General features: G+C 46.6%; 1 protein-coding gene across 3 annotated transcripts in view; it reads right to left on the bottom strand.

Annotated features, from left to right (window-relative positions):
- The window catches only part of ALK (ALK receptor tyrosine kinase), a 306,734-nt gene that overhangs the window by 6,001 nt on the left and 288,043 nt on the right, over window positions 1-12,690 (bottom strand). For all 3 annotated transcript variants that reach the window (XM_058020712.1, XM_058020710.1, XM_058020713.1), the window contains 6 exons: window positions 12,006-12,135; window positions 5,493-5,590; window positions 4,291-4,383; window positions 2,566-2,667; window positions 1,295-1,429; window positions 224-314 (listed from right to left, as the gene is read on the bottom strand). In XM_058020712.1, coding sequence (XP_057876695.1) covers window positions 224-314; window positions 1,295-1,429; window positions 2,566-2,667; window positions 4,291-4,383; window positions 5,493-5,590; window positions 12,006-12,135 — 649 coding nt within the window. The remainder of the gene's footprint in view (window positions 1-223; window positions 315-1,294; window positions 1,430-2,565; window positions 2,668-4,290; window positions 4,384-5,492; window positions 5,591-12,005; window positions 12,136-12,690) is intronic.

Below are 12,690 nucleotides of genomic sequence, written 5' to 3' on the forward strand. Positions count from 1 at the left end.
TCAGCCTGTGTCAGCCTGTGCCTTTCAGCAGCAAGAGACAAGGATCAAGCACCTGGTGAGGTGAATATCCCAGCCAGGGGGTCCCAGGCTGACATCAGTCTCCTTGGACTGCTGACTGCATAGTGCAGTGCTGCCTCCTCATCTCGAGTCCTGGCTTGTCTAGAGAGCTCCTCAAGAGGAACCCTCTCCACCCCTGCCATCTGAGGTGAATGAACACGGGTACCTGAGTGCAGTACTCAATCCTCTCCAAGATTATGGCAAAGTTTGGCCGGTCCTCAGGCTGGTGCTGCCAACACTGGGTCATGATGCGGTAGCTGGAAGGGCAGAACAGGAGATGGTTGTGAATGGCAGATCCTGTGGGATGTGCCAACTGCTCATGGCAGCTTGGGAATCACAGACAGAATTACAGACATTCAGCACCATTCTTGCTTCTAATAAATGAGAGTTCTCTGCCTTCCCTGGTGTCACAGTGTTCACAGGGGTCTTATGTTGAGGGAAGAGACGGAGATCTGACTCCATGTTTCAGAAGGCTTGATTTATTATTTTATGATATATATTACATTAAAACTATACTAAAAGAATAGAAGAAAAGGTTTCATCTTAGAAGGCCAGCTAAGCTAAGAATAGAATGCCAAAGAATCATAACAAAGGCAGCTGTGTTGGACTCTGTCCGAGCCAGCTGGGGCTGTGATTGGCCATTAATTACAAACATCCAACATGGGCCAATCACAGATCCACCTGTTGCATTCCACAGCAGCAGATAACCATTGTTTACATTTTGTTCCTGAGGCCTCTCAGCTTCTCAGAAGGAAAAAATCCTAAGGAAAGGATTTTCATGACAAGATGTCTGCGACACCCTGGAGTTGGACAACTGATGACCTCTGGAGTGTGACCACCAGTGGGGTGAAATGCAGAGTCTTTCAAAGAATTACTCATTCACCTGAAATCCCTTGGAAAACACACTAAAGTTAGGCAGGGGTACAGATAAAGGAGCCCAGATTTCCCTGCCTGTGAACAGTCTGATGCACTGAAGCGTCACAGCTAACCTAAGACAGAGAAATATTGTGTCATCTCTGACCAAACAAGCAGTGGGCAGGACTTCTCCAATGGGCCCTGATTTATTCTCCAAAACAAAAGAAAAATTAAATATTAGACAAATCACTGGCACTAAAGATTAATAAGGCAGATTAGTCATGATTAGGTCAATCTTAAAGGTCATTAACTTTTGAGTAGAGAAAAAGCATCTGAAACAGAAACTTAGTTGCATGAATATATCAAAGTTATAGTCTCATACACAGGGCCAGGGCAGTTTTTAGGTGGATCCATCCTTCCTCCATTGGTGACAAACTCCAGAACCTCCTGGTTGCTTTTGCTGGGGTAGGGCATGTATCCCAAAGAGAATATCTCCCACAGCAACACACCAAAGGACCTGAGTACAAAGAAACAAGAGACAAAGAGAAACAAAGGAAAACAAAGTGAGGGATACTGGAATGACCATCACCAGTGGGCAGTGCCCTTAGGTTCAGTACCATCAGCATTGCTCTTTGCAACCCTTGATCAGGCAGCTGGTGGAAATCCTGCTGTAGGATTCAGACATAAATAAGCTGCACAGCTGTAACTTTAAAACTTTTAACAAATATCAGTAGTTGACTGCTAGGTGAGTGAAGCCTATGATGTAGGTAGGTAAACATGGTTGCTTTACCCTTGTATTCAGCACTGTTCAACTGGAGGTAACAAAAGTGAAAGTCAGGTCATCTTTTTCTGAGACACTGACCACTGCTGCAGACAGTGGTTTTGGCAAAATTTCCTCTGGAATAGCTACTCTGCATGAAATATCCTGCTAGTGAATCCCCACTGGTGCTCTGAGGTCCACAGGCCCCACCAGTCACTCAGAGAACAATGAAAGCCCTCCCCAGCACACACAGCCCTGGCCTGGGTGCTGGAGCCTGCAAAGCCCTGGGGACAGTGGCTGAGACAGTGCCCCTCCAAAGCATTCACCTGATTTAATTCACATTAAAGCTGTAGAGAGATGTGCAGCAATGGGGAACTCCTCTGCTTGGTGCTGAGACAGGCAGAGCTCAGCTGTACAATGAGTGTAGACCTCACCCTCTGCTGGGGCCTGCTCAGGAGCTGTGTCCTGGCCACCAGCCCCTTCCCCCTCCACACACCCCCTGAGCTCTTGCCTCCTGCTCTCCCAATTTTCCTCCCCACCTCTGGCTGCTGTAGGCCAGGAGAAAGGCAAAACCCACAATGCAGGACACCATTCTCCCTGACTGACAGGATGGATCGTGCCTGCAGCCTCCCCTGCTGCTTTCCTCAGTGTGGGACTGATGCTTTCCTGCTGGGGCAGCACCTGCATCTGCTCTGCTCTCCCTGCCCTGCAGCCCCCACCCCTGCACAGGCCTGACCTCTCTGCTCCCTTGTCTCCTCAAACACTGCTGCCTCTGAAAGACTCAGCTTGCCTTTTTAGTATGTGAAAAATGAACAAGAACATGTGTTTTTTACAAAATATTCATGGTTTACAAAAGGAGTTCCAACACGGCCAGCGGAGGAAAGGAAGCGCACCATGTGTCTGTTTTTGATGTGAAGATCCCTTCCATGAAAGCCTCAGGGGGCATCCATTTGACAGGCAACATTGCACACCCACCCTTACGATAGTAGCTGGCTCTGCAAAGAACAAACAGAACAAAAGAGTCAGCCAAGGATTCAGAAAATGACATCAATATGGGATTTTTGTAATTACAAATATTCAAATGATGAGCCTGAGGAGAGACTAATGTAGGTGGAACAATCTAAGTACTGGAATGACCTGTTTCTTCTCATAGAAGTAGTGGAAAAGAGCAAACCATGGAAGTGCTGTTTAATCTACATCACTTCAGGCCTGATCTGGTGAACCAGTTATCCTCATGCTCCTAGGGAATTACTAACACAGTAACTGCTGCTGGCAGAAATTCCTCCTGCCCCTTTCAACCACAGATCTCCTCACCTCATCTCACACATGATCATCCTGGGCATATCCAGCAAGAATAAACCAAACCTATCCCATATATACCCAGTCTAAAGCACTGTGTGTAAAATCCAAACCCCTCAATAGGAGCAAGGAGCTTGTTGAGGAGGATGCCAGGTCACTAGAGCTGGGACAGTGATAAAAAAACGTTCCTGAGACAGGAGTCACAACAGTCCTTTGAAGTTGCTGTCATTTAAAATAAAACCTGCAAGCCCCAAATGCCATGCTGGCAGTTACAGGAGCTGCTCATGCAAGCTGCTGTCACTGATCACAACAGCACAGCCTGGGCATCCAAAGGGTGCTCCTGGACAAAGAAACACATGCAGGCTTCAAAGGCACCTTTGAAAGCTCAGCACCAAAGTGTTCATCTTGGCAGTCAGTTTGCTGATTGTGTGAGGGTGACAGATGCTGCTTTGTCCCAGCAGAGCCCCATCTGACAGTGGGGCTGCATGGGGGCTCTTTGTGGAGGGAAAAACACAGGCAGCTCTGATACACTTGGGTTTCTGTTTGCAGCACCTCAGGCTGTGATACTGTCAGAGCTCAAGCTGAGCACAGCCAAACCTGGCTTAGTAATTGCACAGGAGAATCCCCAAGGAGGAAAAAAAAGAAGGCAAGGCACTGGAATAAACTGTGCAGGTGACTGAGCACGAGGCATTCCTTCTTCTGAGTCAGGGCAAATCAATTCCTCAGCACAGCAGGATATGGAGCTGCACTTCTAGAGGTGCTCTGTGGAAGATGAAACATCAAACTGCAGCCCTGACTGCTCATGGTCATTAAAGATTTTCTGGCACTTCTTGCAAGAGCAGAGGTAGTTAACCCTGTGTCCTGGCTGAATTCCAGTTTGGGTGATTACATTTTCCTGACCTTCTGCACCTTCCTCCTTTAGCTGCAGTAAATTGAGGAAATTTACTGATGACACCAAACCAAAGGTGCAGGGGTAGCATCAAGGAGAGAGATTAAACTCAGAATGATTTGGGATCACAAAACAAAGGGGCACATCAATGCCATTCAGTGTGGAGAATGTAAAAAAAGGAAACTGAGGACAGAATCTAACAGGGAGGGAAAACCTTCCATGACCATTAGACTTCAGTGCCCAGGAGAAAACTGTCCAGGACAGTTTAAGGCAAAGACCAGGAAGGCATCAGCTGGGATTCACCAGGCTGGCATCTCTCCACTCTCACCTCACCAGGTTACACAGAGCAGCACAAGAGGCTGCACAAAACTGCTCCTCCCCCATTTCAGTGACCTCCCACTTGCAGGTGCCCTGGGCTTGGCTCTGTTACCTGTAAATGTCCCGGGCCATTCCAAAGTCTCCAATCTTAGCCACTCTCCCAGGCCCCCGACAGGTAAGGAGGCAGTTCCTGGCAGCAATGTCCCTAAAAGGAAAGGGAAGAAAAGAAACAGAAAGAGAAGAGCCACTTAATCATTTGACAGTTTTTCAAGTCAAAAAGAAAACAAAATATAGTACCTACTTTCCTGAGCTGCAGAGAACCAAAACAGCCAGAAAAGTCAGTATTTGTGGATAACTGCAATGTCCCCAGTACCAATCTATCCCCACAGCAGGACCAGTTTTGTTCTTTAACATTTTCTCTTTAAACTTCACATAACATCTTCCAGTTGAGAGGATGGGCCTCCTGTGAGCCTCCCTTCAGCCTAGGAGTTATTTCAATGTCTCTAAGGAGTGCAGGAAGAGGAACTGGTTTCAGAATGTACTAGTCCCAACATCCAGCCGTCTGGGCAATGATCCACTGACCTGGTCCTCCTGTGCTCATTGAAGTGCTGTCAAAAGGCTGTTGTACTGCCAGAGACAGGTGTCAGAACACTGCCAGAACAGTGTGCAGGTGTTGCTCTGAATACTGAAGCTGTGGGCCTGAATCTGTGCGTTCAGGTAAAGCTCCAAGCTGCACCTCTGCTGGGCTGGAGTAAACCTTGAGGTCTGAATAACACAACGGCACACCTTGTGGGGAGGTCTGAATAACACAACGGCACACCTTGTGGTGACTCTCAGAGCTGCAAACTTGCCACCTCTCTCATCTCTACTCTACAGGCAGATTCTAGGTGCTTGCCAAGCACCCTGTTTTGCAGGAGCAATGGTCACCTGATGTTGCCCTTCTGGCTGTGCTTGTGCAGGTGTTTGAGAAGGGGAGAAAAAGCTTTCAAAACGAGCAGACAGGCACTAAATAAAATTCATGACAGGGAGAGACTTAAAGATTTTTGTCACACTGTGTCCATTTGCAGAGCAGGCAAATAGGCTACACAAGTGCAGACCCTGGGACAAGGCTCAGGACCTTTGGCAAAACTGCAAACCTCTGCCAGCCTGATTTATAGCAGCTCCTCTCTTCATTGCTTCTACGATTCTGATTCTGTCTCCCTGGTTTAAAGGTATCCAGCCACTAGAGTGCAGCAGGACACAAACAGATGGAGCAGGGCACTGTGAGCCCCTGCTGGCCTTTGTGCAAGTCCTGCCCAGGCTGGGCTCACCCACCTGTGAATGAAGTGGTTCTCCTCCAGGTACTGACACCCACAGGCAATATCACGGGCCACGTGCAGCAAGTCCAGCATGGAGAGGGAGGAGGGCTGATTCTGTCAAAAGACAAGGGACACATATGGGTTAAAAGCAGAAATATGGTGTGATTTGTCACTGCTGTAGCGCTGGGAGCTCTCCAGCAAGTGACAAAGGGATTAGGAAAATGCACAGGAGAGAGTTCATAGCCATGAACTATGAAAGGATGCGCAGACACAACGTTACACAGATCCCAGAGACAGAATCAGAACAGTCAGAATCAGCTGGCTCTGACTTTCCAGCTCCATTGGGATGCCCCTGTAAGAATTTCCCCCAGTTCTCAGGGCACATCTGAATTTTCAGCACGATTTTTGAGATCTGGAGCCTGAACTGTTCTTCACTGAGTTTCTCTGTATTACTGCCAGCTCCTCTCTAAAGTCACCTTGAACCACAGGAATGACATTTTGTATAATGGCATGAGTCACATTTGCTCTTTCCCTCCTCCACATCTGTGTAGGTTTTATCTTGCCCCTCAGAGCACTGGCACAGTTTTGTGTAGCCAATGGCTATGGAAGGCTAAGGCTGCCAACTCCTTGTTCCTGCCCCTGTGATGAAGCCCACAGCCCTTGCCAGGAGGAGCCAGATGCTCTGGTGGAAAGGGCAGGATTCACACTCAGCCCCTGCAGCCAAACCACAGCTCCTGCCCTGAGGTGGGAATCAGTGATGCCTGAGGTGGGAATCAGTGATTCCTGTGGTGAGATTCAGTGATGCCTGTGGTGAGATTCAGTGATGCCTGTGGTGAGGTTCAGTGATGTCTGTGGTGAGATTCAGTGATGCCTGTGGTGAGATGCAGTGATCCCTGTGGCCAGTCCTGTGGGAGAGGGCAAAGTGCTGCTGCCAGCTGAGTGATGAGAAACAACCGGGTGGCAGTGACTGCTCATGGCACAACAACCATTTCATGGCTAAGTGTTTATCAGCCTTAGTTATTGCACCAAACAAGCTTATCACACTCCTTGGCTCTCTCTTAGGACACCAAGTAGTCAGCCTAGTCCCCAGAAGGCACACCTGTCCCTGGGGTTCTCACACCAGCGCACAAATGAGCACAGCTTCCCCAGTGACAGGGACTGCTGGCTCTCCAGCCCATCTCCAGATGCATGCCATGCTGTACTGGCCATCCCACCTGAACTAAACCACTGCAAACTGGGACTGGAAATAAGTCCAGGCTCTGCAGCAGCCACTAGTTAAACAGTGGTCATTGGCTGGTAAAACTGAAATCCAAAAATCAACCAAAAAAATAACCCACAACCAAAACCAAACAACAAGAAAACCAGAAAAAAACCCACCAAAACAAAACAGAAAAAAAAATCCTCCAAAAAGCCAAAAACAAACCCCAAAAAACAAACCCAAAAAAAACCCCCAAAACCCACCAAACGATAAAACAAAAACAAAAAAAAAAAAAACAAAAAAAAAAAAACAACCAAAAAAACCAACTTAATGTCCTCTGAAGATATTAGGAAAAATAAAAAACTGGCCTCAATACTTGACTAATGAAATAATTGAAAAATGGTGCATCTCTGTGTGAACAAAGCCTGTTGTGTTCAATGCAGGGCCATAAACCAAAATGTGATCTTGTTCCCCCTGCCTATATTTTGTTATTTACACAGTATAATTCATTGCATATATATACTTCACTGATTTTTGTAAAACACTGGACTGCATCTCCCCTTAAACTTTTCTCTTTACAGAGTAACTATTTTCTGCAAACATAAATCAGCTCTTTCCCTGCCATTTTGTGGGGAAGGGGGAATAATCTCTTTTACCTTTGTGAGTTAAAGTGACTCACCAGCTACACAAGATGGCTACAATAAGAAAGAATGCACATCTTCTTTTTCCCTTGCAGGGCATAACCAAGGGGAAATTAATATCTCAATCTACCCATTCCCTGCTCTTTCGAGCAAGGGTCAGAAACCTGAAGTGAAAACTGAAAAACTGACTAAAAAGCCCAATTCTTTACTCTACAATCGATTTCAGACTCTGGCTATACTGCAAAGCAGTCTGTAGGCTGAAGCCACAAGCTGATTTGATCTGTATAGCTTTTTTCTCTTCTTCCCTTTTTTTTTCTTTTTGCTTTCCTTTCCTTCCTTGGATAAATTCCTTCCACCCTTTATTTGGCTAAATACAATCCTAAAACAGATGTGACTGCCCAGCCAAGGACAATTTAGCCATGTAATTTGTTTGAAAAATGGAGGTTTGGGATTCATTTTGCAAGGGGGCAGCCTTGAGACAAACCAAAGGATTTGCTTTACAGCCTTTGCTCCCCAGATGAATGGATGGTGCCAGCTGCAGGGCTCCACTGCTCGGGGCAGTGGGCATGCTGGAACCACCCATGTGACACCTCCCAAGTGAGGCTGAATCTTGCCAAAGGTGAATGAAATTGTGTGTATTGTTCAGTGTAATCACTGCTCTGTGCAACAGGCTGCACAGCACAAAGGAGGGGAATCATTTATCCATGTATGATTTCTCTCCCAGAGCTGGGCTTTGATTGCTGTGCTGTGTGTGAGAAAGATCAGCACTGAACCTCCCAGAATGGACAATTCTGCAATGCTCACACTGAGCTAAGGCTCCAATTCCAGGAGCCTCTGGATCTCCCAGCCTGCCTCTCTGCAGATGAGGGGGAAGAGGTAGTCCTGTAATAGATGTGAAACTATTAGAAATGGAACAGAGAAAGCCCTCAGGGCTGTCAGCCATGAACTCATGGGGAATTATGAATCTGAACCTTATGGAGAGGACCCAGCTGGCATAAATGGACACATTCCACAAGAATCACTGGTCTTGTACCAGTGATGATCATTCTTGCTTAGAGTCCAGAAAAATCATTACATATTGGCTGAGCTGAAACTTCATTTTTTACACGAAGAACACAGATGAACAACATGCAACAGTGCTGGCAGCATCTCCATCTCTCATGAAGTTGGAGTCTGTGTTCTGATACCTCCTGCAGTTGCTGTAGCTTTCCATTTCATGTCCCTTGCAATGCCTTCAGTCCCCCCTTCCCTTCATTCACCTTCTCCTTCACCATTCCCTCTGCTCCCTTTCCTGCTTTTCAGTGTGCAAGTGCACAGCAGCATGATGCACGTGTCTTGTTCCAAGCCACACAGATTATAGCTGGCCAGTGGCAACTGGTGGTCTCTCCAGCCTGGTGCTTTCTTTTTCCATAAGCCTTGGAATTAGTGCCAAGTTAATGTCTTTCACACTTCTAATAAGTTTATCCAAGACTAGCAAATGAATTTGATATTACTGGCAAGGGAGTGCAAAGAGCAACGGGGGGCTGAAGGTAGAGACTGAACATGTAAATCTCTTTTTTGTAATTAGGCTGAAAGCAAAAGTAGGTGGGAAAGACAAGGTAAAAGAAATTAGCTGGAAAATACAAAAGTGGAAAGAAAATAAGGAGAAAGGCAGTAATTCATATGGTGCAGAGTAGAGAAGTGCATCTCTTCCACCCACCCAGTCAGATAGGGCTTGTGTTCAATTAATTCCTTTTGGAAGCAAAGCTCATCAAGGCCTCTTTACTTTGCACTGTCCCTTGTCTTTCCTTGCCTCTAATGGCCCTGAAAAGGTAGACATCCAGCCTGCTATGCCTGCCTTCTGCCTGTCTTCCCTGAATGAGCAACAGGAGGAACAAAGCAGCTCAGGGTTCATTAAGAGCAGTGCAAAGATACATCCACCAGCATTCAGCCACAGGGCCTTATGTACAGAGACTGTCACACCTCGAGTGTATGCAGAGGGTAAATCCACTTCCAGGGCTGGATCCCATACTTCACAGAGCACAGTGCCCTGCACACATCTCAGCTCTCATCAGTCATAGTCTCCTTGCCTCGCAGTTTGTGAGCCAGCAATCAAAAACGCACCAGAGGCTGATTTCTCAGCACTCACAGGTGCCACTGGCCCCTAAGGAGCTGCCCTAGCAGCCAGATAATGAATTACCCTGTCATCCTTGCCAGGCAGACACCACATGGGATGCTTGCAGAAGCAGGACAAGGCAAGGGGAAAGAAGGTATTACAACGGAGCAAAACAGTGTGGATCTGTGTCTGCACATAGACAGGCTGCCCACGTTCAGCCAGCTATTAAAGAAGGAATGGAAACTGCTTTTCTGGATCAGTTCCAGCTTGCAAGTACCCATCTGCATTTGAAGCTCAGCTTTTCCAGAGTGTGGGAGACATGGGACGAAGCAGGAAACAGAGGCATCAATCCAAGGTCTGCTTCACTCCTGGGAGCAAGTTAAATGCAGAAACCAGGGAGAATCTTCAAGCTGATGGGAAAAGGCCTTGTGCTATGGTCAGTCTCAGGTAACCTCAAACAGGTTAGGAAAAACAAGTGTCTTAGGTTGGAAATGGGGATGAGTATTCTATTCCTGTTATCTTCTGTTAATTGGGCAGTTTTCCTTATCTCTTCCACAACCAATCCCCACTCCAGGACATACCTTCTGTTACTGGGCCAGTGACTGTCCCTGTATGGCTGATAAAATTACATCATCCCACTGGGAGATGCTCTGCCCAGAGGGAGGAGCCAAGCATTCCTACCTGGATATAATCTGTGACTTGGAACACCACAGGCCACCTTTTCCCACTGGATTCCCAGAGGAGCAGCTTTCTTCTCCAGTGGATTCCTAGAGGAAGACCAGGCCCATCTACACCAGCCCTGGACCTTCAGAGGAAACCTCCACCCTTCTGCAGGATCCCTGCTCCCACAGAACCACAGCTGGCACTGCAGGAGGGCTGCAGTCACCATTTCAGTTGGTTTGCTACCAGCACCCTGACCACCAACAGGGTGTCTGGTTGTATTCTGACTCTGTCAGTGTTTTAATTTCAAAATTAGAGTAATTCAGAGGGAGGGGGTTTATATTTTCCATTTCAGGGGAGGTTCCTATCTTCCTTAAGCAGACACCTGTCTTGTCAAACCAAGACAACAAGGAAAGAAGAGGAATGTGAAGGCAGAAAGAGAAATACAAAGGAAGCAATGGAGTGAACTATCAGCCTCTTTTGCCATCACAGGGGTTGCACAGAGCTATTGCTGACAAAAGCAGAAGTTGTGGTAAGGAAGAATTCATGACTGAGGTAGGGCCAAACAGGAAAAAACTCCTCAGATCAGAAGGCTCCCATGACTTCATCCCGTCAAGATTAAGGGCTGTTTCATCTACAAAAGCAGCTGGCTCATTTTACTGCAAGTGGGTAAAAATTCCTGCTGTGCTGGACTAGTGTTCTTGGTAGTTCCTCACAAGATCTGTACCATCACTGAGCTGGCCTCTCTAATTTAAGCAGCCAAACCCCACTGTGTTTCACCTGCCCCTTCCCACTGTTGCACAGCCTGGCCTGGCAGTTTTGAACAAAGGACTTACCTGCAGCATATCCTGTCTGTGCCATTTTACACTGCACTGGGTGAGAGTGGGGACCACATTGCAGAACATAAATTTCCCCATTCACCTACCATCAAGTTCAGCCCATTTGCAGGAGCATCTCTAGGTGCTTCAGAAAAACAACTTCTATTTATAAAGTCTGCTTGCTCAGATTTCACACTTTCCTTTCTGGGTATTTAGCCTCCTTATCCAGGAAGGAGCCACTTTATTGCAACCTATTCAAGACTACAGTGCTTCTGAGTCTCACAGACCATTTTATATGTCTGAAAACCACACTGCATGGAAAAAATAAAAAAGTTGATCTGTGTCCAGACGCCTCAAGGAAGAATCTTATTGATACCTGTTAGAGCAAATTTGTGTCTCTCTTGTACTGATAAAATGCAGCATTTTGTCCTCTGTCGAACTTAGAGACAAAATATGAAGCTGGGCCCAGCCTTAAACTTCAGCAACATCTGTGTGACTTTCTGACCCAGGGACTCAGAGAAAGCTTTATTCTTCTGAAATACTGAATTCTCTCTAGAAGTCATAATTTATTTCTTCCACATTTGTAGCTGGCTGTCTCTTCCTATTGATGCTGATTTCAGTGGGGAAAATCTTTAAAACTCTGGACTAAAGATATTTTCTATTAAGTTGACAGCTCCAGGCTGGATTGTCTCCTTGCCTATGCCAAATTTGAACTGACGGATATCCACAGAAATGTATCTGATCAGCAGTTTAAATAACAGGTTTATATTTTTAATATTACTGGCTCAACATTTCTCCCCAGCCTGCCCCCAAGCTGGTCAGGAGAAGGTAAGAGTTGAGTTTAACTTTTTTTTTCAGGCTTCGCTTTTGTTCTTTTTTTAGGTAGTATCTGCAATGTTATCTAGCAAAGTCCAGAGATGAGGCACCTCTGCATAGCCCCAACAGCATCTGTTCCCTATCCTGCTGGCTCCTGCCTCCACAGTGGTCTCACAACAACAGGAATTTTGTGACCATCTAAAATGCTGGGAAATAGCATCTGCATAGATGAGTTTTCTAGCTAAGTGTTTTCCTTGTGGCAGCAGCCCCCTAAACAAACCACAATTTAGTCTTTCCTCACCGGTCTGGGCCGTGTCTCCCTCAGGAAGGATTTGAGGTCTCCCCCAGCCATGAGCTCCAGCAGGATGAAGCGGGGCAGGGCCTGCAGGCTCACCCCGATGCAGCGCACGATGTTCTGGTGGTTGAACTTGCTGTGGAGACAGGGACACACAGTTGGGGAGCAACTTTCACCCAAAAAGCACAGTAGCAGAAAACATTCAAACCTTCTTGCTGCAGGGAATGTTTTTGGGTTTTTTTCCCCCCCATAAAATAACAAATCTCAAAGGTAGGGCAGCTGGATAAAGCTAAAGCACTACCCCTGCATTCTCTGTCTGTCTGGGACCATGTTGGGACAGACAGAGGTGGGGAAGCAGTGGCTTTTGGCTGCTTTTCCTCTCCCTGTCCCATTTTCTGCATTCTTTTTGGGCTACAGCAAGACTTGTGGGGCATAGGAAGCAGAACATGTCTGATCACAGAGAAAATTCTGCTCTTAATTTCCCCATCCAAGAGGCAGAAGTTGGGCTAGGGTAATGTTGTTCTAAGTAACACAATGACATGGAGATCTGCTTGTGGGGGATGTTTCTTCAGGTCAAGTCTCTAATACTTCTTTATTTCCCCACCTATCAAATGTGATGGGAAAGTAGTTCCATGGATTCTGTGATTCAGACACTGACATATGACATGACAGCCCCATAAAGTCAATGCCA

This window comes from Melospiza georgiana, chromosome 3, assembly GCF_028018845.1.
Source record: "Melospiza georgiana isolate bMelGeo1 chromosome 3, bMelGeo1.pri, whole genome shotgun sequence".
Classification (NCBI taxonomy): domain Eukaryota; kingdom Metazoa; phylum Chordata; class Aves; order Passeriformes; family Passerellidae; genus Melospiza; species Melospiza georgiana.